General features: G+C 57.1%; 2 protein-coding genes across 5 annotated transcripts in view; one reads left to right on the top strand and one right to left on the bottom strand.

The window, feature by feature from the left end:
* CAPZB (capping actin protein of muscle Z-line subunit beta) overlaps positions 1–5,337 on the top strand; it is a 125,286-nt gene extending 119,949 nt beyond the window's left edge. Inside the window, exons 8-10 of one of the 2 annotated variants that reach the window (XM_036351811.1) lie at positions 400–476; positions 1,702–1,814; positions 4,540–5,337. In XM_036351811.1, coding sequence (XP_036207704.1) covers positions 400–476; positions 1,702–1,804 — 180 coding nt within the window. In that variant the 3' untranslated portion in view covers positions 1,805–1,814; positions 4,540–5,337. The remainder of the gene's footprint in view (positions 1–399; positions 477–1,701; positions 1,815–4,539) is intronic. The other variant, XM_036351812.1, reaches the window with a different exon arrangement.
* Positions 5,338–11,962: 6,625 nt separating this feature from the next.
* SLC66A1 (solute carrier family 66 member 1) lies at positions 11,963–23,299 on the bottom strand. Of its 3 annotated transcripts, XM_036349968.1 has the most exons (8): positions 23,081–23,299; positions 18,532–18,742; positions 16,150–16,279; positions 15,469–15,556; positions 14,802–14,944; positions 14,559–14,651; positions 13,779–13,964; positions 11,963–12,463 (listed from the first exon to the last, which is right to left on the bottom strand). In XM_036349968.1, exons 2-8 carry the CDS (start codon positions 18,690–18,692, stop codon positions 12,392–12,394), a joined length of 873 nt encoding a protein of 290 aa, XP_036205861.1. In that variant the 5' UTR covers positions 18,693–18,742; positions 23,081–23,299; the 3' UTR covers positions 11,963–12,391. The 3 variants fall into 3 exon arrangements, with proteins under 3 accessions (XP_036205861.1, XP_036205862.1, XP_036205864.1); XM_036349969.1 differs by lacking the exons at positions 18,532–18,742; positions 23,081–23,299 and adding an exon at positions 16,844–18,010; XM_036349971.1 differs by lacking the exons at positions 16,150–16,279; positions 23,081–23,299 and having other exon boundaries at positions 18,532–18,738.
* Positions 23,300–23,396: the final 97 nt, after the last annotated feature.

The following is a 23,396-nucleotide window of genomic DNA, read 5'->3' as shown; positions in this document are numbered from 1 at the left end:
GCCCTAAGCCTGCCCCCAGTGAGCGGAGACCCGACAAGGAAGCAGGTCCCTGGGCCCCAGCGGGCACCAGAGGGACTTCAGTTGCCACTGGCTTCCCTTCACCACACTGTTTGGAAGGAGGGGGTGGTGGTGTGGTTTAGACCACCTCCCAGTAATGGCCAGTGTTGGCCGCCAGTACCTGGGTATTGGCTTCCTGCATGCCTGTGGACGGGAAAGTGCACAGAGCACAAGTGATAGGTGGGGGTCTTGGCTGCTAGGGCTCGCTCACCAGGCTTCTGCGCAGTCGTGCGCTTCCCCCCTGTGGTCACAGCGGGGACTGCAGTGGTGAGCTGGTGGGAGGGTGTGGACCTCAGGACTCCCAGCTGTTGGCTGTCATGTCTGACTGACCTCCCTCCCCAGGACATGGAAAATAAAATCAGAAGTACGCTGAATGAGATCTACTTTGGAAAAACAAAGGACATCGTCAATGGACTGAGGTAATGTACCCAAAAGTACAAGCTTTGGAAACCAAAAAGAAACGGGTTTGAATCCTAGGTCTGCTGCTTAATAGCTGTATGCCCTTGAGCCTAGCTTCCTCGTTTGGAGTAAAGTGCCCACCTTATAGGACTGATGTGCAGACTCTGAACGGGAAAGCACTAGGTACATGTTTGCATTCTCAATAGATGCTGGTTCCTACCTCACGCTTGTCATGTGGGGGACGTTCCCCGTAACAGCCACCGACACCCTCATCCCTGAAGTCGGCTTCCTCTTGGCCCCCAGGTGTCAGTCTCATCTAAAGAAACTGCCCAGCCCTTTGGCTCTGGGATCTGAGGGGACCTCCAAAGCAGACCCTAAGACACGCGACAGGGGGCGGCCCGCCAGGCTGCCAGGCCTCTGCTTGGCTGGGTTTCCGGGCAGCAGAAAGAGCCCTTTCGCCTTGCTGCTTTCTGGAGAGAACCCCCGGCCACTCTGATGTCCTCTGCCTGGCTCTGTGGCTGTGGCTAGGGTCCTGAGCTGCCCTCTACCCACCCCAGGCCCTCGGTTCTACAGTGTCCAGTGTTGGCCAAGTGAAGGCTGGCAGGCTCTCTGGGTCCTTGAGGTCCGTGGTGGCAGAGCAGGAGGCCGGAGCCGCCGGGGGCAGTGGAGGCCGTGGCGTCAGGCAGCCAGTGTCTGAGCACGCTCTGCAGAGCTGGGCGACGTGGGCGAGCCGCTCCTCTCAGGGGGCCTCCCAGTCGGGGAGACAGGGCTGGAGGGAGGAGAGGCGTCCGCTCTGCAGCCCAGCGTGGCCCTGAGTCCAAGGCTCTCGCTCCTCCTCGGCTGCCCTGGCTTGTGAATTCGCACAGCAGACAGGTTTTTAGTCTCCTACTCATACAGTTTCCCAATAGCGAGGATTCCCCTTTGGACCCTCATCGTCCCCCATTTCCATCCCGCCTGTGGGGAACATGGTCTGGCCCCTGCTGGGTTTCATCCCCCCTCTCCCCTTCAGGCAGCATTGCTTTCCTCTAGCTGTTGAGCCCGCGGTCACTGCCCCAGACACCGTGGCCACTGCCAGCCCAGAGCTCTGCTCTGTGACCTCCACACCACAGCCCAGAGCAGTGTGGCCTTGGTGACAGGCCCCTTTCTTCTGCCTGTGCGTCCCCCTGCACCTCCCTCCTCTCTGTTGTCCCCGCCCACGTGCTCCTCTCCTCTGCTCCTGCATTCATCTCTGAATACTCTCTGTAGATCTGTTGATGTTATCCCTGACAACCCCAAGTTTCAGCAGTTGCAGAGGGAGCTTTCCCAAGTGCTGACCCAGCGGCAGATCCACATCCAGCCTGATAACTAGGCCGATCCAGGTACCCTGCCTGAGAGGCGAGCACCCTCCCACTAAACAGGACTCACCAACCCGCCGACCATCACTCAAACCACCACTAACCCCTGTGTCCGCTCACGGCCGTGAGCAGCCACATTAACAAGTAGATTCAGCCCCATGTAACGTGGACTCGTATCGTGTGTGCGGTGTGTGTGTGGCACTCGGGGCGGGGGTTGGGTGTGGGCAGACGGGGGTTTGGCTTTGGCTCCTGTAGAAGTGCAGTCCAGGGACCCGCTTGCCTCCAGCAGAAGCCTCAGGTCAGCGCGGCTTTGGTGGCCGCAGAGCCAGGGTCCATGTCCCACCTTCTGTTCGCCCACGTGCTTCAGGACAGCCTCCCCGCATCTGCTCTGTGTGCAGCCCTGTCCTCCCCAATTTCCCCCCAAGGGTCCTTGGGGCCAGCTGATACAAAGGGGTGCATTGCTGTGAGTGTGAGGACAGCACGCAGAGTGGGGGCTGTCGTCCCCCTCACCGGCCCGATGCACCCCGACTGGTTGCTGCTGGAGCTGCCTGGGCCAGCATGACCTCCCACCCTAACGAGCTGCAGCTGTCCTCTTACCCGCCCTGCACTGACGGGGAGGAAAACAGCCTTGCATGTTGATAATGGCCGAGAACCATGACAAATATGAAAGTAGCATCCCCCGAGAGGATGAGGGACACTGGTTTTACATCAGGTGTTTGAAAACCCAGCCAGGCAGGGCGAAGGCCTGGCCTAGGGGCGCAGCCCAGGCTGGGGACTGGACACGAAAGCCCAACCAGGAAGCGGCTCAGTGGGGCCTCCGGGGGTGGGTGGAGTGGGGCCTTATGTAACCAGGCGGAGCCGTTCTTCTCGTCTGTGGGACTGGAGCGCATTGGTCCGGGCCGTGTGTGCACCAGCTCCAGGCCCAAGGCATCTGTCAGCCTCCAGCCTCACGCTGGGACCATCATGTTCCCACCGCAGCGATGAGAAACCCCTTCTCCAGGTGTCCCATCATAGTGTCCTCCCCCCTCAGCTTTTAGGGTTTTCTGGGCCCCTGGCCTTGGCATCCAGTGGCTGCCCACTGGAGCCTCCCCAGCTTTGAAGCTTCCTGCAGCGCTGGGCAGCCTGGCACCTACCGTCTGTCAGGACAGCCGCCTTCCCACACTGAGTGAGTGCTCCCTCCGGGCGCTGGTTCGAGTTGCTTGGCAATAACCTTCCCAGCTCTATCCCCTGAATGAGTGGCCTAGTCCTTATACCTCCAGCTGCCCCACGTCTAACCTCTCTTACTGACTCTAACTCCGGTTCTAACGGAAACTTTCTCCTCTGTGGGGGTGGGTGCTGGTGTGCCGCAGGCTGGGGCCATCCCCAGAGCCGGGGGCTGTCCTCCCAGGCCGAGGCCTGTGTGAGCCGCTGCTTCGCTCACCCCATCCTCCCGCTGGTCACGTTAACCTCCGTTGGAGCCTTTCCGGAAGCCCCTGGTGGACTGGCTGAGACTGGAATCCGAGGGCCACACGGCTGCGTCTGACCCTTCCTTTGTCAGCGCTGAGCCAGGGCCGTTCCAGACAATCAGAAATGTGTATTTCGGCAGCATCAACCAAAACTCGGCATTTCTCATGGGCATTTTCCAGTTGTATGCAGATTCTCTCAAAATCTTGTCTGTTGCGTTGCACTCTCACCATTCTGAGGGTGCTGCCAGGGTTTTCCAGGGTTCGGTAGCCAGCATTCACCTCGGATGCTGTTTCTCCTGGGCCCGCCTTCATCGCACTTCACCCATTTTCGGCATTTGGGGTATTTCGACCCTTCCTTCCACTCTTTCACGGCCGGTGCGTGAAACGCGATTCCCGTCCGCAGGTTCCTGAGAGGCAGCCCCCACCCTCTCTCTGCTGCTTGAGAGCTATTCAAAGTGCATCAGTAAAACTATTAACAAGTTCCTGGTTAACCAACACGTTGGGTAAATCTGACAAAGTGGTCATTTGGGTCGTTGCCGGGGCATTTCTCTGGGCCTCCATTTCCTTACCTATGAATTGGAAATAACACTGTCTCCTGGACGCTGTAGCGTACGAGAAAGTGTGTGAAAGCGCTTTGTGAGTTGTACAGCCTGCACGAGCCTACCTGTTAGCTCTGCCGAGCAGTGTCACTGCTGTGCGTGGACGCACTCATTTCCCACAAGCCAGGCCTCGCCAGCAGGGACCCCGGGCCTTGCCTCAGTTCCCTGCTGCCTCTCAAAATCCAGAGAGGGCCTTTCTTGGCCAAGCTAACAGCGGATGGAACCTCATAGCAAAAGCCTGAAAGCTCTGGTCCTTTGAGTTCTGCCCTGGCTCTGAACCCCGTGTGCTCAGATGTCCAGGAGCTGGTTCTTAAACCCTCGCTAAGCGGGGGGTTGCTGTGCACCCTGTGCAACCTGTGCACCCTGCCCTCATGGGGCAGCATCGAGCCTCCTGCTGGGTCGGGTGCAGTGAGGGGGAAGCTTTGTAACGGGGTCCTCCTGGTGAGGAGTGGACCAGGGTCCTGGAGCTGTGGCCGAGTCACCCAGCCTGGTGCAGAGCTGAGCATGTGTCCAGGTGGGGTGGGCCCCGGGCCTCCCTGAGGGGCCGGCGCGGTGCTGAGGGTGCGGCCCCGGGCTCTGCTCCCTCCACATCTCGCTGGCACTGCTCTGACCTCTAGAGGGGCCCAGTGCTGCCCAGAGACCCAGACCCTCAGCGCCCCTCTTCCTGTGAAGCCTGCTAACATCGATTCTTTTCCTCCCTGGCAGGTCTGTGCAGACTTTTGCAGACAAATCAAAACAAGAAGCTCTTAAGAACGACCTGGTGGAGGCTTTGAAGAGAAAGCAGCAATGTTAAACCTCTGCTTCATGCTAACCGGACATGCCATGCACTCGTTAGATTCCTTTCTTAGAAAACTCGTTTTCTGCTCCCTTCCCTGTCCCTTTCCTCCCCGACAGGTCACACAACACCTGCGTCACCGACCTGCACAGCGCCATCACACCCTGAGAATAAAGCCGCTAATACCCTCTCTGTCTCCAAGGCCTGCTTCCCACCACGTTTTGCTATCAGAACTCGATATTTCCATAGAGATCATGTGTGTTTTGTTTGCCCAGGCTCCACCCCCCATTTATAGGCATAAAATACACTGTCTGTCTGCCTCCCCTTCCTTCCCACCTTTTTGTTACATTGGTGTAAAAAATGTAAAACAAAAAAATTTTATGAAATAACTGTGGTGTGTGAAAGAAGAAAAACTGGAAATCTGATTCCACGTGTGTTTGGGAGTTGCTTGGGGTTGGGGTGGGGAGCAGGGGACAGCTCTGGGAGGAAGGAGAGGTGGCCCTCAGCACTGTCCTGCACGCTGGCCCCTGGCCTCAGAGACCACGTTGTGGGGGCGGGGGGCCTCGACCGTCTGCTCTTCTGGCCAGGTGCTTTTCTGTCAATTTTTATGGAATGCAAAAGGAGTTTTTTGTTTTATTTTGTTTTTTTGTAAAGCTTAAAAAAAAATCTACATCTTATACTTGAGCTTCCATACTTAAAAAAAAAAAAAGGAAAAAAAGAACAAAAAAATAAATAAAAAGAAACTGGGACGCAGCACTGGCCTCGTGTTGTTTCTCACCTGCCTCACTTTGCCAGCACGCGTGGCCTTGGTCCCGAGGGCTGACCCCAGGTGGGCGAGTAGCAGGCCGGGCAGCGTGTCGGGTGGAGGAAGTGTGGACTTGCCTTTTGCAGACAAATCAAAACAAGAAGCTCTTGTTTGATTGGCGAGAAGAAAAGGGGTCTTTGCAGAGCCCAGAGCTGCTTCTCGACCCCTCCCTCCCAGAGTCCCCAGCCCCACCCGCCCCGCAGGGCTGGGGCTGCTTGAAGTCACACCAGTCATGAAGTGGGTGGTCCGGGGCTTTCGTCTCTGCTCCCCACTTCCCTTCCATCTTAGCCAGCACCTACTTTGTGAGGGTCAGCACACACTATCTTCATTCACCACAGCCTGGAGGAAGCTGAGGGAAGGCACCTAAGGCCTCACAGCAGCAGAGGCCGTGGCCTGCAGTAGGGTCCACACCCCGGCTGTCCCCTGGTTTGAGGTGCCTGGAACTGTGACACCTCTGACCCGCTCTGCTTGTTCTGATGAGAAGGTTCAGATGGGGCATCTTCATTGCGATAGAAATAGGAGCAGGAGAGACCCCCACACGGTTCCTTCCAAGTGCAGGTGCGGAGGACAAGCTGGAGAGGAGGCCCTGGCCCTACAGCTCCCACGCGGCCGCTGGGGACCCTCGGTGCGTGGCCCAGAGGTACTGCCTGTGTGGGACTGGGGACAGCCTCATGGGGTGAGGGCAGCAGTGCCTGGCACACAGAGTGGTGAATAAATGCTTTTCCTTTTGATAGGTATTCAATCATGTGACCAGAAATAACACTTGAAACCCAGAAATTGTGACTGTCATGTATGCCAGGCCTGATCTTACTCTGCCTTCCAGAATCTTCCATGGGAGCCGTCACTGCCCATGTTTTGATGCTAAGTCAGGCTGGTGAGATTGGGAGCAGTGGGCTCTGACAGCAGGTTTCTTAGGTGAAGGAAAAAGCAAAAGGGGTTTGTAGTTTGACTCAGGGCCACCTTCCAGCCACTCCTTTCTCTGCACGGAGGCTAGCACGGTGGCTGCAGGGCCCCTCACGCATGCCAAGGAGCCTTGGGTGGTTGACTAGCCCTCTGGGTCCACAAGCTGCAGGTGGCAGACTCGGGGTTGGGCAGCATTAGGGCGGCCCCTCCACCCCCACGGGCTCACTAGATGCTTCCCGAAGCTGCCCTTTGGTGCCTGATAACAGGAGGCAGCCTTGGTGAGGTGGGGTGGCAGGAGCCAGCCTTTTGGGCTGGGCTGCATGAACCCCAGGTACCCTGGGACGGAGGTCTCCATCTCTCCAAGTGTGAGGGCTCAGGTGGGTAACCCTGCATTCCCCGTTTCCCCAAGGCCCTCCCACCTGTCCCCTTGCTGTCATCCTGACAGGTCGGCTTCTAGGGGTCTTCTGGGGCCGCAGGTCCCAAGATTCCCTGTCCATTCACGTCACTGACCAAGCAGCTGCTGGGTGGCAGGCCTGTGGGACCCTCCTCCGCTGGCGGGGTGGGCGGGCATTGCGGACTTGGCCTCCAGGCCCTTCTCTTTGGTGCCACTCCCTCCATGGAGCCTGGTGCCCTGCAGTCATGGCCTTCTCTCCTCCCCCTGGCATGACCCACTAAGTCAGTTAAGATGGTCTCTCTTGAGAGACCGATACTGAAGTTGGACAGTTTCACTCCCAGTTCGAAGGCGCTGTCCTAGGTGGCGATGGTTCATCTTTTCCTTCTCTCCTGCGTCCGCCGCAGCCAGCCTATCGCTGACTGAGTGCACTTCTGCTCCAGGAACCAGTGGACACTCAAGGGGCTGGAGGAGAGAGGGAACCTGTGGTACCTACTTGGGGCCAGTCGCTGGGCCGGGGACCCTCATCACAAGCCACAGGCAGACCCGTCTCCTCCACTTAACAGTAAGCAGGGGGCCAAGGGAGAACCTTTTGCTTGTGTTTGTCAGCCTGTATAGCAAAATCTTAAGTATGTCTCATTCCAAACACTTTAAGTAAACGTTATAAATTATATGTTCTAGAATTTAAATGTTAAAAATCTCATTTTATAATTTTCTCAATATAACTAAAATTTGTAAAACCTTCAGTCGGAAAACCAAGGTTACTTAACACCCTGTCATGTTGTTACTTCGCTCAGAACATCTGCTTCCTACAAATACTTTGAGTTTGTTAGTGATTTTGCAATTCACTTTCTGGCCCCATAGGAAACAGGTGGGTTATTCAACAGGTACTTTTTTTTTTTTAAATATGTTTTATTGATTTTTTACAGAGAGGAAGGGAGGATAGAAAGTCAGAAACATCGATGAGAGAGGAACATCGATCAGCTGCCTCCTGCACATCCCCTTAATGGGGATGTGCCTGCAACCAAAGTACATGCCCTTGACCGGAACTGAACCTGGGACCCTTCGGTCCACAGGCCGACGCTCTATCCACTGAGCCAAACCGGTTAGGGCAACAGGTACTTTTTTTTATAACTAGTTGGTGCTATTTTTTTCTTGTTTCATTATAATTTGTATCACTTCTCAGATAGTTCAAGCAACTTTTTAAATGACAAAATTGAGACTATAGACATTTTATTTTTAAAAATATATTTTTATTGATTTCAGAGAGGAAGAGGGAGATAGAAACATCGATGATGAGACTCACTGATTGGCTGCCTCCTTCAGTACCCTCCCCACCCTTCCCAAAGGTGATCAAGCCCACAACCCAGGCAAGTGCCTGATCAGGAATTGAACTGTTACCTCCTGGTTCATATGTTGATGTTCAACCACTGAGCCATGCCGGTTGGGCGAGGCTATAAACATTTTATATCTATAACCTCATAATTTAAAGAAATCAAGTCTCTGAAATATATTTAAATGTGGTATAATATTTTAAGTTCTTTTTTCTATTCTTAGATATTTCCTATTATCTTTAAAACTTTTACTACATAGACATACTCATCCCTGTTGCTACTTTGTGAAACTTTTCAACTTGGAGTAAGTGCTCAGTAAATGTTCTGAGGAATGAACAGACATATATATATATATATATATATATATATATATATATATACACACACACACACACACACACACATATACACTGATGTCTCTATTTCTTTGGTCTAGTGCAGAGATAGTCAACCGGTGTGCTGCAGGGATTTTTAAAACATGCAATGCCTGTTTAGTCAGGGGCACTGACCTCTTTTCCCTTAGACTGTCGAATAAAAACATGGCAACAGCCAACACAAGAGCCATCTGGTGTTAAGGAATCAAAATTTACCTATTCTTTTTGTCAGATCAGCAAAAAATGTATTTTTCGGTATGCTACAGAATTTTAGCAATTAGTTTGTGTGCCAAGAGGGGAAAAAGGTTAAAAATCACTGCTCTAGTGAATGAAATTCTTTACTCCTCTCTCACCTGACCACCAGTTCTTCATGCATAGTAGGCCTTCAGGTGACTGTGTAATGACTACATGAGTAGGAATGTTGTAAGACAGTAATAGGTTCTCCTTACCTACAACTTCCCATTCAAGTTTTAATAATAGCCAATTCTCTATTTTTTCAAAGAGCTTTATTGAGTGACGATGCACATGCCTGCCAATGTACCATTTAAAGTGTACAAATTCAATAGTTTTGTGTTTGGGGGTTCCATGCCTGTCTCCTTTACTGACTGAGGGTCCCTTGGGGAACAGTGTTTCAGGCATTCACTTCACTCACTCAATTCATTCACCATTTATTGAGCACCTTCTGTGTACTGGGGATACCGTGGTGACCAAGAGAGAAGTCTCTGCCCATACCGTCTACTGTGGGTGGGGAAGTCCTTATTAATTACATGTGCTGGTGGGTGGCTGTGTCCTCAGGGCTGTCACAGGGCCGAGGAACTCATCAGTCGATACTAGTTGAACTGAGTTAATCTGAAGCAAAAGGCCACCCCCCTCCCGGTCATAGGGCTGACACTAACCTGGTCCGGTTAGTGCCGGGACATCTGGGACTCAGCACCCGGCTGTATAGCAGGGACCTCTGGGGTCCCACCATCCAGCTCCGGTAAAAGCCAAGTCCACAGGAGAAGGCGTGAGGAGAGGGCTGAGTTGTGGATTTCTCCACTTTCTCAGCTTTGGGGACTGAAGGCCAGGTTGTCCAAGATGTGGCTTCGAAAGTCCCAGGTTTGAGGAATAACCAAGGGAACCCCGGGCTGGGAGGGCCTGGGGTCGGGCCCTGGGTTGGGTAGTTCCTTCTGCTTTCTGCAGAATGCCACCTGCCTGCCAGCCAGCTGTTCCTGTCCCCCCCCACCCCCCCGCCCCCATCCTCAGGTGTGGGGACCACGGGGGCCAGGCATTTTCATATACAGCATGTCAATCGATAGGCCACACCTAACCACCCTTGCCTGCAGCAAGAAGCAACAGGTGTGAGCCCAGGGGAGAAAGGAAATCTACCTTCCACCCAGAGGTCCCACCCCAGCAAGCATGGCCCAGTCCTGCAATGGAACCCGTCCGACTGGCCCTTCCGTCTGACTGGCCCTTCCACTCTAGGGAGGAGATAACCTTCCCAGAGGACCTCTACTGAGCAGACATGAGGCTTGTGCTGGGTGGTGGATAAGCTCCAGCAGCCACCATTTATTTGCCAGGCACCTCCCACATGCCAGGTGCTGGGGCACGAGCCTGCAAGCCCATCTTATTCAGCCACCACAACCCCGTTCTCCATCAGACAGGGCACTCCCAGGGCAGGGGCCCTGTCTCCCCATCAGACTGGGGCTTCCTGAGGTGGAAGGGGTGATACCACCCCATCAGAGAAGGGTTTCCAGGGCGGGGCTGTGATATTTCATCTTTCTTCCCCACCCAGCTCTAGTTCAGGGGTTCACTGCCATACTGAGCCCCGTCTTCAGGCTGGGAGGTGCCTCCTGGCCCCAGGTGAGCAGCAATCACCCAGCCAGGTCACAGCCCTGAGGGAGGGGGGCGGGGGGTGGGCGCAGAGCCAGCTGGCTGTGGAAGTCACTGCTCAGAATGGTGGGAAAGGGGTCTGAGCCCAGCAGGGTTGGCTGCCCCCCCGCCGCCAGGGCAAGGCTGAGGCTGGACCCCCGAGGCCCTAGCCAGGGAGAGGGAAGGCGCCAGGTGTGGGATGACCCCTGTAGCTGAGGGACCTAATGTGGTTCAAACAGCTGCCAGGCCTAGCTGGGCGACCTCGGGCAAGTTGCTTAATTCCTCAAAGGCTGGTTCTGTTAAATGGCCATCATAATTCGAGAGGCCCCCCCACAGCAAGTGCTCAATAAACGGCAGCCGCATGCCAGGTTACACACAGGGCTTCGCAGGCCTGCCCCAGGACAGGGCTGGGGAGACTGGCCCTCACTGCCCACCTGAACCTCAGAGGTGCCCTGTCCCTGGTCGCCCCAGCCCCCTCCTTCTCTTCCCCCAGCCAAACCCAGCCTCCTGCTGTAAGCCACTCCACTGCCTGCCCCCACAACCCCACCTAGGGAGCAGCCCAGACTCCCACTCCAGGCCTTTGCCCACTCCCTTCCCTCTGCCTTCAACATTCAGCTCCAGGCCACTCTGCCATGAAGCCTTCCCTGGTTGAGTCTCCTCATTCCTATGGCACTTTGTACCTTCTGGTAACACCCCTTCCCGCCAGGGAGGGCCTGGCAAGTTCTGCCCTTTTAACTGGCAGGGACCAGAGGTGGTTCACCCCATCCCAGACTTCGACCACAGAAAGGGCTGAGGGTGGAGAACTGCTGCACAAATATCTGTAGCACCAGATTGGGCCATGGCACCCCCCCACCCCCTACCCCAGGAGCCTGTGCCCCCTTGCTCAGCTCCTTGCTTCCTTTGGGGCTGGAAGAGGAAGATTCCAAAAGAAAGGCCGAGGGACGGCCTCCATCCCAGCCCACCCGGATGGTTCCCAGGTTGTGGCAGGATGTGAGAGCAAGAGCAGAGGGAAGCTGGCCTGTTCTCAGGTGCCCACCGGGCCGCTGCCAACAAGGAAGTGGACTCAGAACAGAATCTGGGAGACAAACTGAGCCCTGCCTCCCTCTCCTCCCTTCCCACCCGCTCTTGCACTTTCTTTTCCTCTGGCCAGCAACACTCCCACCTTTCCCCGTGTGGATACTCATTCTTCTGCCATGCCGCCTCCTCCAGGAAGGTCTCCCGGATCTCCGGGGAGGTCTGGTTGTCCCTCTCCTCCAACTAAACATGATCAAAGCTAACCTGTACTGAACTCTTACTACGCGCCCGACTTTGGGCTAACCTCCCTAATGACACCATCTCATAAGGACGTACGAAGCGGTAATACTGTCATCCCATTTCACAGTTCAAAGTCACCGAGGCACAGAAAAGCTAAGATGCAGAACCAAGATCTGAACCTTGACTGTTGTGCTTCCTCCTGAGCCCTGAGGTCAGGGACCCTGTTGCTGGTCCCCACCCCCAGGCATGGAGCCTGTCACTGAGAAGCAGGTTGAAGAAACGAGAGGCCACCGGGAAGCGAGCCGGCAGACTCGATCCCCTCCTGCTTGGCTCCCCCACAGCTGATCCTCTGGCCCTGGAAGATGGGGCCCAGATCTCCCTCCACTGCTGTTCACAGCAGCCCCGACCCCAGCATCTTGGGAAGGAGCAACAGAACAGGCCTCGCTGGGAAGCACGGTTTACTGGGCTGGCTGCAGGCCGCAGGACAGTCTGGGTACACCAGGCCACGGCGGGGCACTCCCCGGGGGGGGGCACACAATGAGGTAGGTGAGCGAGGGGCAGCTGCCCTGCTTTTTCAGGGGTGAGCTCCGCTGCAGCCCCTCCACCAAAGCTCCCAGGGCAGCTGCCTCAGGCCCTGGGGGATGAGCTCCCAGTGGCCTCTGCCCACCCATCCCTGATTCTCCACCTTCTTCCCCTTGGGGCCGTCTGGCTCCTGGAAGAGTCAGCCCAGGAGGCATGGGGGTAGGCAGCTGGGTCAGGAGGACCAGGCCCCCCCGACCCTGGCTTCCTCCACAGCCTCGTCCAGGGTCCTCGGCACTGACTGAGTGGTAGCTGGCAGTCCTGGTCATCTGGGCTCGGCCTGGGTCCTGGTCAGCCGGGGAGGAGGGGCTGGTGCTCTGTGGACGTGGCGGCGTTCCTGTACACCAGGAACTGTATGGAGATCTGGAGGGTCCACGTTAAGGCCTGACCAAGCACAGATGGGCTGGGCCTGCCCCTGGGGACCTGTGGCTCCACCCAGAGCTCCCTCTTCCCTCCCCCTCAGCCCCACTCTGGCTGGCGGAAGGGCCGGCAATGACCTCCCAGCTTCTGCTCTCACTGCACCTTCCACTCTGAATGCCCTCCCACCCCTCAACCAACTTCCTCCTCCAGGTCCAGCGCCAGGGTCTTCCTCCCTCAGGCAGTCCTCCCTGCCTCCAGCCCCAGGAGCTTGCCTTCCTCCCCCCCTATACCATCCTGGGAGTTTCACCCAGTGGCTGGGGCCATTTGAAGGCACTAAGAGCTTACACTTTGCTTTTGTTGACATTCAGTATCATTTTATATTGGCTCCAGGTGAGGTAAACGTCTCTCAGGGCAGCCAGCAGGGACTCGGCAGGTGTGCAAACAAGGGCCATGCTTACTTTCTGCCAAATGCGATCCAAACTAGGCCCCGTTCCGCCGTTCAGCAAACATTTACTGAGCATTCGCTGTGCTGGGCCGCGCAGCCTTCCGGACACCTTGCCTTACGCATGGCCCCTGATCTCGGTGAGACAGTGACGGTCGCCGCCCCCATGCAGATGCAGACACCGAAGCACAGAGAGGTTAGGGTGTCCCGTGTCACACAGCTATGGAGGAACAGAGCCAGAACTTGCGCCCGTTACTGTGACGAACTCACGTGTCTCCACGTTCCAGCTTGCGCTCCCCGGCCCGCACGGCCCGATCTCCCCGTTCCTCGGGGCCTTCGCACACGCTGAGCTGGGCACATCCCTCTTGCCTTTGCCCGACTAACCTCTCCTTCAGGGCAGTTTAAATGGCACCCGGGAGGCCTCTGCGGAGCCTTTAACCCTTTTCGGTCCAACGTGGAGGCTGACTCGACGGACCAGGCGCTAGGAGCAGGTCCAACGTCGAGGCTGAGACACAGCAAACCGGTTCAACATTCAACCCCGTCAATTAATTTGGACCAGACTGTTTGAATTCCAAAAATAAAATTGGACCGCAAAGGGTTAAATCAGGGCAGCCCCCTGGTCACACACTCTTGCAGTTTTTCTCTGGGGCCCTCAGTGTCACTGCAACGAAGTAATGACTTCTAATCAGTGCATCCTGTCTGCCTCCTCAGAGCTGGAAGCTCCCGGGGGCAAGGCCACCCAGTTCTTGCTCATGACTGGGCCAGTGCCTGGCGGGGTGCATGGCAGACAGGGCTGACCCTGGGTGGATGTGGAAGCCCCGAGCAGGCAGGGGCTGCTGTGCCCACCCCGCCCCACCTGCACGCCCGGAAGGATACGATGGCGTCGAGCAGCAGCACGCCCAGGCTGCCCACGAGCCAGGGCAGGTGGTGCAGCAGGTAGCTGCCCTCGCTCTGGCCCTCCTCGGGGTTCTTGAGCAGCACACTCAGCCCGTACAGCGTGTTCCCCAGCATCACCAAGGCGAACAGCGAGTAGGAGATCCCCTGGGTCGACTTCCGCAGGAACTGGAGGTGAGGGGGTTGGGGTCAGAGACCTCAAACAGGGCTCCTTGTCACCCTGGGTTGTGACTGTCCATGTATCCATCTGGCCCGTCACAGTGTGCGTGTAATCAAAATCTGACTTTACACTGTGTGCCCAGTGTCCAACGCCGACAGCCCGCTCCAGGGCCCGACTCCTCCTCCTCACTCCTGCCACCTCTCCAGGCCCCCTGCCCAGGTCCACAGGAGACTGTGGCTGCGCTATGCCTGCTGCCGTGACGCCCTGCTCTCCAGCCCCACGCTGACTCTCGTTGCCTCTGCCCACCCATCCCTGATTCTCCACCTTCTCTCCTCTCAGGCCTCTAAGCGCAGCCCCTCGCTGGCACCTGACTTCCTACTTGAGAGTCACACAGGTCACACGGATGCCTGGATGGCAGGCATCACCATGCCCATTTTCCAGAGGCACAAACCGAGGCTTGGAGAATTGGACTAAGTTGCCCAAGCCAACAGTGAGTGTAGACCCAGACCTTCTGCTCTGTGCTACTCCTGAACCCAGAGGCCCGCCCGCGCTGCCAGGCCGGCTCTTCTCTTCCACTCGGCCCCACCCCGCTCAAGGCTCACGTTGGTGTGGATCTGAGGCAGCCGGGAGAACAGGTACAGTACGCTGGAGATGGAACCGATGACAAAACCAATGATCTCCTGCCGAGTGAAGGGCTGAGAAAGCAGAAGGGAGTGCTCAGTGCCTGGCAGGGAGAGCCCCAAGCTCCCTCCTAGGGGGCAACCCCCCGCCCAGGTGGCCCTGCAGGGAGGGCCCTTGAGGCCAGCCTCCCCCCTCCGCCCTCCCACTCCGTACCCACACCTCACCTTATTGCCTGGCTCCACAGACAGGAGCTTCCGGCCCTGGAAGCCCTCCCTCGGGGCAGCCATAGAGGCAGTGCTGCTCAGCAGCGGGGTGGCACACACCAGTCCCAGGGTGAACAAGAGCAAGGAGTTGATGGGGGCAGACACTGGACATGAGGCAGGAGGGAAGCCGAAGTTAGATATCTGAGTGGCAGCAAACGGATCGGAGTCATGGCCTTGCCCCTCGGTGGCTGTGTGACCTTGGGCAAGTGACCTAACCCCTCTGAGCTTTAACTCCTCATCTGTAGAATTAAGGGGTATCAAAAGCAATGCCTCGGGCCGCATCTCACAGCCCTCGCTCTGACCTAGCTATGGCCTCCTCTGAGTCCTCAGAGGCAGCGATGGCCTGTGAGCCCTGTGCCTGTTTCCCCGGCTCCAAGCCCAGGGCCAGGCACAGAGGAGAAGCTGAAGCCATGTTCGTTGAATAGGAGTTTGAGTGAAGGGGAGCCCTGTGGTCCTGCCGGATGTGCTCACTGCCCTTGGCCCCTATCTTGGCCGATCAGGGCTCGGGCTTTCAGATAAGGCCTGAGGAAGCCTTTCGGAGGGTTATCACCGGCAATAGGACAGCTGCTTCCTCTCACACTCCCGGCTGCCCCTAGCGTGCCCGACAGGGAGGGACCACCATACTCACACGGAGAGGGGCGATTCTTAAACTTGTAGTGAAAGTAAAGGGACAGCATCACCAGGTCTGCCAGGACGTAATACACCGCCGTGTAGGTCTGCAAGAGAAGCAGGGGCGCTGGCTCAGTCCCAGGCTCTGGGGCCCGCACCCCGACACTGGGCAGCACTCTCATACCCCAGCCGGGTGACCCTGAGCAAGTCGCGTCACCTCCCTGAGCTCTGGCTGCTCACCTGGAAAGCGGGAGCGCAGTTCCTACCTGGCACCACTAGAGAGCAGGTGGGCTAAGTGATGGACCCGGGCAGATGGAGGGACGGGGGGGCTCGCTCCCCTTGTCAGGACCAAGTGATGGCTCCTGGGCCTCTCCGGGGAAAACTTTCCTCCTCCAGTCCCACCCCTCACCCCCCCACCCCCAGCTCCATCAGGATCAGAGCATCCCAGAGGTTCAAGGCTCTGGTGACCCTCTGGTTTGATGTGGTCATTTTACAGATGGGGAAACTGAGGCCCAGAGAAGGACAGTGACCAGCCCATTGCCATACTGCGTGGCAGGGCCCAGGGCTGTCTCTGCAGCACGGGGCCCTCATAAGATGGAACAACAGGTCAGGATTCTGGAGCTCGGGCCTCTCCTGTGGGTGCCCCCAACGCCTCTGCCATGCTATCCTAGGCAGCCCACCCTGCCCAGGGCCGGCCCACCTGCAGGGGCAGCTGGTCAGCAAGGAAAGAGCCGATGAGGTTGCAGGAGTCTCCACCGATCCAGCCCAGGAGAAACCATAGGGACAGGGCCTGGTCCATGTTGCCCGTCTTGCAGGCCTTGATGTACTGCCTGTGGCAGAGAAGGAGACGCACGCTCAGGGGCCGAGGGCTGTGACATCGCCTCGGAGGGCCAACCAGGGAACGGCCCCCAGATGAGACCACCACAGGGTGGGGGGCAGGGGTGGCAGAGGCAAAGGTCACTGGGAGCCCCGTTTTGCCCATTTGGGGGTTTTTACTGGGGAGAATCCCTGCCCACCCAGGGACTCAATGGGATGTGCATCTTCTCGGACAGACCACGGCATTACTCACGCTCCTCCAAGCACCCTGGGGACCTACAATCTTTCTTCTACGAAGCGGGTAGGGAGTTTGGAAAAAGGATAGTGGTGGTGGCAGCAAGCCCACGGCCCGGGCACGGCCGCTGCCCTATCTCCAGGACGGGCGGCGATAAGATGATGGGCAACCACAGCCCACTATCTTCCAGGGGCAGGGCTGTGGCTTCTGCTCTCCAGTACAAACACTGGGGCAGTCAGCACCTTGGTTCTTTCCCAGGGGTCCCTGGGACTTGCGACCCTTTCTTTGGACCTCTGGCCAGGTATCAGGCACGGTTCTGAGCCCTTCGTGTGTACAGACTCACTCGGTCCTCACAGTCCCCCAGGTCCAGGTGTATTTTGAGGACCCTCCTCACTGCGGGCTGAGGAGGTGCGCAGCTGGGAGTCTGGGAGTAGGATTCACACCCAGACCCCGGGGCTCCCGTCTCGCTCCACCGGCACTGCTTTCTCCTTTGCGTTCTTCGTTTGCAGATGGCTCGCCCACCTCCTTATCTGTCACTGCTCAGGACATAGTTCCTCTTCGGGGCCTTCCTTGGCCTGAGCTCGCCAGCACCCTTGTAACACGTGGCACCCTGGTGCCTTCTGGACTCAAGCTTCCTGAGGGCAAGGACAGGGCCCAGCACAGGCCTGGCTGAGAAGGCCCTTAATTAAGGTTTATGCCGTGTCCCGTTTAGCTCCTTCAGGATACTGTGACCTGACCTATCTCCAGAAATCGCAGGTCACACCCAGGAGAGGCCAGGGCCTAAGGAGGAGCAGGAAGGTGGCTGCCCTTCCCGCCGTCACATGGGGCTCCCCCAGGCCTTCGACCCCCCTCAGTGGATAATCAGCCAGACCCAGGCAGAGCCAGCATTACGCCAGGGCCGGAAGGGGAAGCCTCAGCCAGCTCCTCTGATAGTTCTGGGGAAGCTCTGTCCTCACTACAGGGCGTCTCTCTCCCTCGGCCTCCATCAGTCACCCAGACCCGTCCACTCTGCCTCCTGAGGGCCTCTCCAGTGGGCCCTGACATCACCGCTTGCTGGGTGGCCTACTCCCCCCAGCCCTCCCCTGTGACTCCCAGGGTGTCTTCTAAAGGGAAGCCCTGCAAAACCAGGGCAGTCTCTATTTTATTTTCTTGTGTCATACCTAGTGCAGAACTTCTGTGCTTCAAACCACAGAATGGGAGAAAATATTTGCAAGTCACATGAAAGTGGATGGAAAAGGGGTTCTACGGGAAGTAATCGGCCAGGGTGACCTGATCATAGTCCTTTAACTGGGCAGGTCATGGTGGGTGTTATGCGCCAGGCATATGAATTCTTAAGTAAAAAGTTTACCTTTGCCTGAAGCAAGCCGTGTGTGTGTGTGTGTGTGTGTGTACGTGTGTGTGTACGTGTGTACGGTAGGTTAACATACCTTTGAAATAACCACCCTCATCAGAGCACAATCACGTTAACCATCTGTATTCCAATCCCCGGGGCTGCTTTCTCCCACCTTCTTATAGTCTTCCTTCCACCCCCCCCCCCCCCTTAATTTCAAATGCTTAAAAAACCCGGAAAACTGCCATTCTGCGGAGCCTCTGAGATCTTGTTTCCCGGCAATTATCATCAGTTTGGCTCAATAAACTCCTATAAAAATTCTCTACAGGTTTGGACATTCTTATGTCGACATAGACAATATAAAGAACTCTTACAACTCAACAATAAAAAGACAAAAATCCAATGATAAATGAGCAAAAGAGCTGAACAGACCTCTTACCAAAGAAGATAATCAGCTGCCAATAAGACATGAAAGCCACTTAACATCACCAGCCACCAGGAAAATACAAATCAAAACTACCACTTCCCACCCACTGGGAGGGCTACAATAGATCGGAAATACCGAGTGTGGATGAGGATTTGGAGAAATTGGAACCTTCACGCACTGCTGGTGGGACTGTGAAATGGCGTGAGGGCTTTGGAAAGCAGCCTGGTAGTTCTCAAGGGATTAAACCCGGTCCTGCCACCCTGGCGCTACTCACGGGAAAGTGGACGCTGCGAAGCAGAGAATGGAGATCAAGCCCAGGCCCACACTGGCCTCGTCCCAGCCGTCCTGGGCACATTCACCAAACACGTCCCATATCCACTGGGAGCCATTGGGGCAGCTGGAGAAGTTGCCGGAGCCCAGTTTCTTCCAGACCATGCTGCGAGGGCGGGAGGGAGGGTGCTGGTGCGCTGAGGCAGGCGAGGGCTCTACAGGGAGAGAGAGGGGGCTTTAGCCTTGGAAGGTTGGGGTGCTGGTCATGGTACCCCCAACCTAAGCCCATCCCAGCTTATCACCTGACACCGACTGAGCCCCTGGACCACAGGACACCATCAGCCTAAGCCCGTGGTCGGCAAACCCACCAAAATACCACGTGCGGGCGCACACGTACAGTGCGACTGACACTTCGTGGCCCATGCGCAGAAGTCGGTATTTTGTGGAAGAGCCACATTCAAGGGGCCAAAGAGCCGCATGTGGCTCGTGAGCCGCGGTTTGCCGACCAGTGGCCTAAGCAAACCCGCGTCAACCACGTGTGCAGGGAGCGCTGGACCCACAGTCAGGGCAAGTAGGTGCCTTCACATCCCACCGTCACCCTCATTAATGCTGCAACGTGCCTCAGTTCCCTCAGCTGTACACTGGGTGATAACGGCGCCTCCCGCATACATGGTGAGGCCCAGTGAGCTCACAAATAGTGTGGAGAGCTTGGCCCCCAGCAGGCCACTTTGGTTGTAACTCCTGAACGTTCAGACTGTTTCCAATCTTCTGTTATTGTAAATTGCGCTGTGAGGGTCACTGAGACCGGGCCCATGGACTAGGCTTGTCACCGGCATTGGTCTGTGGGCGAAATGAAAGGGGTTTCTGTGGAAAGTAACCTCACAGAAGTACCTCGCTGTGAGGGTGATCTGATCATAAATTCCTAACTGGGCAGGTCACGGTGGGTAGGTAGTCAGCCCAGGCATATCACTTCTCTAGTGAAAGGTTTTAAGCCCTGTCCATTGTTCTTGGGTTAAAATGCCACTGAAATGCTGGAAATAATAACACTCCAGGCATAACCACCCTCAAGAAAGCACAGAATCCTATAATCTACTTTCTCCCCTCCTTAATCTCCAATGCATGAAACAAGCTGCCAAACTGTCCTTCTCCAGAGCGTTTGAGCTCTTGCTCTCAGGCACATGCTGTCAGTTTGGTTCAAGTAAACGCTTTAGAAACATTCTCTGCAGGCTGGCACGCTTCTTCCATCACAGGTCAGATGAGGCAGGTGAACCGCGAGGTTGCACAGGTGGCTGGGATGCAAGCCATCTTCTCCCAGGAGCTCACCTGTGCGGAGTGCCTGCTGGCAAGGCGCCCATGCCACCTCCCCATTCTCACCACTGCCAATGCCAGAAGATGGCTGGCTCCGGGGCAGGCCCCTCCCGGTGCCTGGGCACCCAGCACAGTGACGAGAGCAGTCCCTGCTTGTGTGACAACCTCAGGGAAAGGGGAGCAGGCGGAGCCAGGTGGCGCCATCCCCACCAGGGAGAGTCGCCACAGCGCCACTGCCGAGCTCTTTGCCAGCTCTGTGCTGATTGCCTGCCTGCATATATGCCTCTTGTCCTCCTCGCAGCGCTATGAAGTAGAGGAGCCAGGGAAGTGGCTTGCCAGGGCCTCCCAGCCAAGAAGTGGCAGAGCCATGAGTCAAAGCCAGGAGGAGCAGGACCCAAACCCCTGCCCAGAGCCACCGTGCCACACAGCCTCAGGCTCTGTCCCTGGGCGGGGCGGAACCGCCTGTGGCCTGGCTCCCCTGCCCGCTTCTGCGCAGACGCCAGGCACGCTTCCCCTTTTCTCCCTGCTGGGAGGGGTTTTCCCCACGAGTGGGCGCGAGGCTCCTCCAGCTCCCTCTAGTTCCTAGTCCTGTCAGGAGGCCTGGGCTCCTCCTCAAGCGATGCCCCGTGCCACAGACTGAACACTGATGTCTTCTAAAATTCAACCGACTCCCCAGTGTGATGGCATTAAGAAGTGGGGCCTTCGGGAAGTGCTCAGGTCAGCAGGGCGGAGCCCTTATGCATGGGATTACTGCCTTCTGAGAGAGAGAGGAGAGAACTCTCTCTTCCTCTCTGCCACGTGAGGACACGCTGAGAAGACAGCCATCTATGACTGGGAAGCGGACCCTCAACAGACATTGGATCTGCTGGCACCAAATGGACCTGTGTTGTTATAAGCCACGGCAGCCCCAATGGACTGTCATCGGGACTGGACCCTGGAACTGCTGAGGTCACAGCTGAGAAGGCACAGGAAGCGAGTCAGCTTCTCTAGGAAGCTCTAGGCTCTCAGCCCTAATGTGACCAGCAGTGGGCAGAGGCCCCGGAGCCGGGACAGGGGCACCTCAGGCCACTGTCTGCCCAGCTCACTGCAGCATCGCCAGGGCCCAGCGGGCATGGCTGAAAGCTTCTTCCTGTACCCTGGTGACCCACCTGGATGACCTTTAGCACAGCTGATGCTGCTGGCGTTTACCTGATGTCCTGCCCCCAGCACCAAAGGCGTTTCAAATCAAGTCCTTTTGCTCCCCAGCCACCCCCGAACTGGACTGCCCCCACCCTCCTCTTATAGATCCCAAACATGCCATTGCTGTTCATCACGTTAGGACATTGCCATCCTCGGCACTTACCTGAGAGGTGGGGAGTGCTGTCCCCATTTAAGGGCGAGTGGCTTTGGACAAGCACGTAACCTGTTCGAGCCTGTTCAGAACAGGATAAGAGCGGCCCTCCTTGGGCTGTTGTGCAGATGAGATGCACATGCAGGCTAAGCCAGGGCCTGACAGTGCCGGCGGTGACTGTTCTATGGGTGAGAGTCCAGTATCTCAGCGACCCTGAGGCCACTCTCTCACTCCCTCTTTTCATCAGGTTGGGAAGAAATGAGGTGGACACATGCCCAGTGAGGGAGGAAGGGGTCCTGAGGAATGTATCTGGCTCACAGGGCCCAGGGCATAGGTGGGTGGTCCCCAGCCCATGCACAAGAGCCCTGAACAGAAAGGGCCTTCCTCTGAGGACTGCTGTGCAGAGGGCCTGTCACCCCTAGGTTCTGACTCAAGCAGGGAACCAGTGTGGCCCAGGCCTGGTCACGCAGCACCGAGGGAACGGATGTGCAGAGTTGCAAACAAGCTTGACGGCATCCGTAGGATCGACAAGGACCACAGCTGGGGTGCCTTAGGATCAAGGAGGGCACATGATCAAAATTTAGGATCAGTATGTCTGGGTTGTGGATCAGGGACCTTGGGTTTAAGAAGCTCCCCCAGCTGATTCTGATGCCTGTGGCCACAGAGGAAGGCTGTGCTGGAGAAGGCATCTCCTGCCACACCCAGCTCCTCTCCCAGCTCGTAGCTGAGTCAAGGAAATGCTTTCCACTGAAGCTGCTCAAGGGACCTTCACCTACCAAATTAAGTCCACATCCCAAGGTACTTTGAGAACTGCCCTCCCCTTACCTCCTGTCCGTGCCCAGGTCTTCAATAGTCATTCTCCAGGCTTATTTCTGCACATGCTGTCCCATCCCCTAGGGCTGTCCTCCCCATGAAGGGCCTGGTAGGGATACTAAGATCAAGCTATCAATTGTCCTGTCCAAGGGCCGGCTGGACAACACCCGCCACCTCTTCCTCTCCCCTCATCCACAAACCTGCAGAATGCTTCCAACACGCCTCAGCGATCATGACTCTTTAAGCCCAATCCTCCCCTCCCACCTAACTGTAAACTTAGGAGTCCACACATCCCAGCTGCGCAGTCAAAATATGGAGAGAGGATGGGAGGAAGAGAAACAAGAAAAGATCTTGTTACGAGCTCAGATGGCCTAAGGATGAGGAGAAGGCACTCCACTCTAGAACTGACCCGTCCGATGCCTACAATACAGACTCTTGGGCAGGTGATGCAGCCTTAGAGTTCCAACCTGAGAACCTGGAACGTGCAAGTACCCACCTCCCTGGCTGCCTGCAGTTACCTGGGGTAACCCAGGCCACGCGAGGAGAACGGTGCCTGGCACTGGTTAAACACTCAGTGGTAATAGCCATGGATGGTGACTATTACTCTGTTCTGGCTGCAGTGCTCGCCCAAGCCCCCTACAGGGCCCCTGGCACACGGCAGCCTTCAGCAAGGGCTGAATGGACAAGACTGGCGCCAACCCTCACACTTTGAAATCCAGCCTCCCACTCCAAAACCTGCCCTGGGCATGGAGTGGGGAGCGCGCAATCAGTGCTCCCTGCAGACCTGGGGAGTACGGAGAGGGGAGGAGCGTCCCGGCCGTGGATACCACCCACTCCAGGCCGCCTGGTTCTGGGCCAACTCGTGACTCAGCCCAGCGCTGGCCGCCTGTTTGGCGGGGATAATGACAGCGCACCCGCTGGGGTCAGCGCTCCATCGCCGCGAGGCCCCCTCCCCTGGCCCGCCCAGGGGAAAACGAAGCTATCAGAATCCGGGACCCAGGCCCCAAACCCTGGCCAGGCCCGTCCGAGAGGCCACGCTGGTCGCCCCAATGGAGGGGGACACGGCCCCCGAGGGCCACCCAGTGCCGGCTGAGATCCTCACCTGGGATCTTGCGCTCCAAAGGAGAAGACGGGGGCTCCGGGCCGGCCCGGCGGCTGGAGGGGGCGCCGTGAAGATGTGGCAGGGAGGCACCAGAGCCTCGACCCGCAGCCTTCGTCCCTGCCCCCGGCGCCAAACCGGCTCCCCTCGTCCCGATCCGGCTCCCCTCGTCCCGATCCGCCGCCCCGCCGGGTTTCTGGGCTTCTGGGTTCTGCCTCCACTGCCTGGTCAGCTGACCCGAGGCGCCGCCCCGCCCCCGAGCCCAGGCCCCGCCCCCGAGCCCAGGCCCCGCCCCTCGCGCCGCGCGCCTTCGGACGGT

This window comes from Myotis myotis, unplaced genomic scaffold (assembly GCF_014108235.1).
Source record: "Myotis myotis isolate mMyoMyo1 unplaced genomic scaffold, mMyoMyo1.p scaffold_m19_p_2, whole genome shotgun sequence".
In the NCBI taxonomy this organism is placed as follows: Eukaryota; Metazoa; Chordata; class Mammalia; order Chiroptera; family Vespertilionidae; genus Myotis; species Myotis myotis.
The sequence above is the reverse complement of the archived record's forward strand: the minus strand, read 5'-3'. Positions and strand labels throughout refer to the sequence as shown.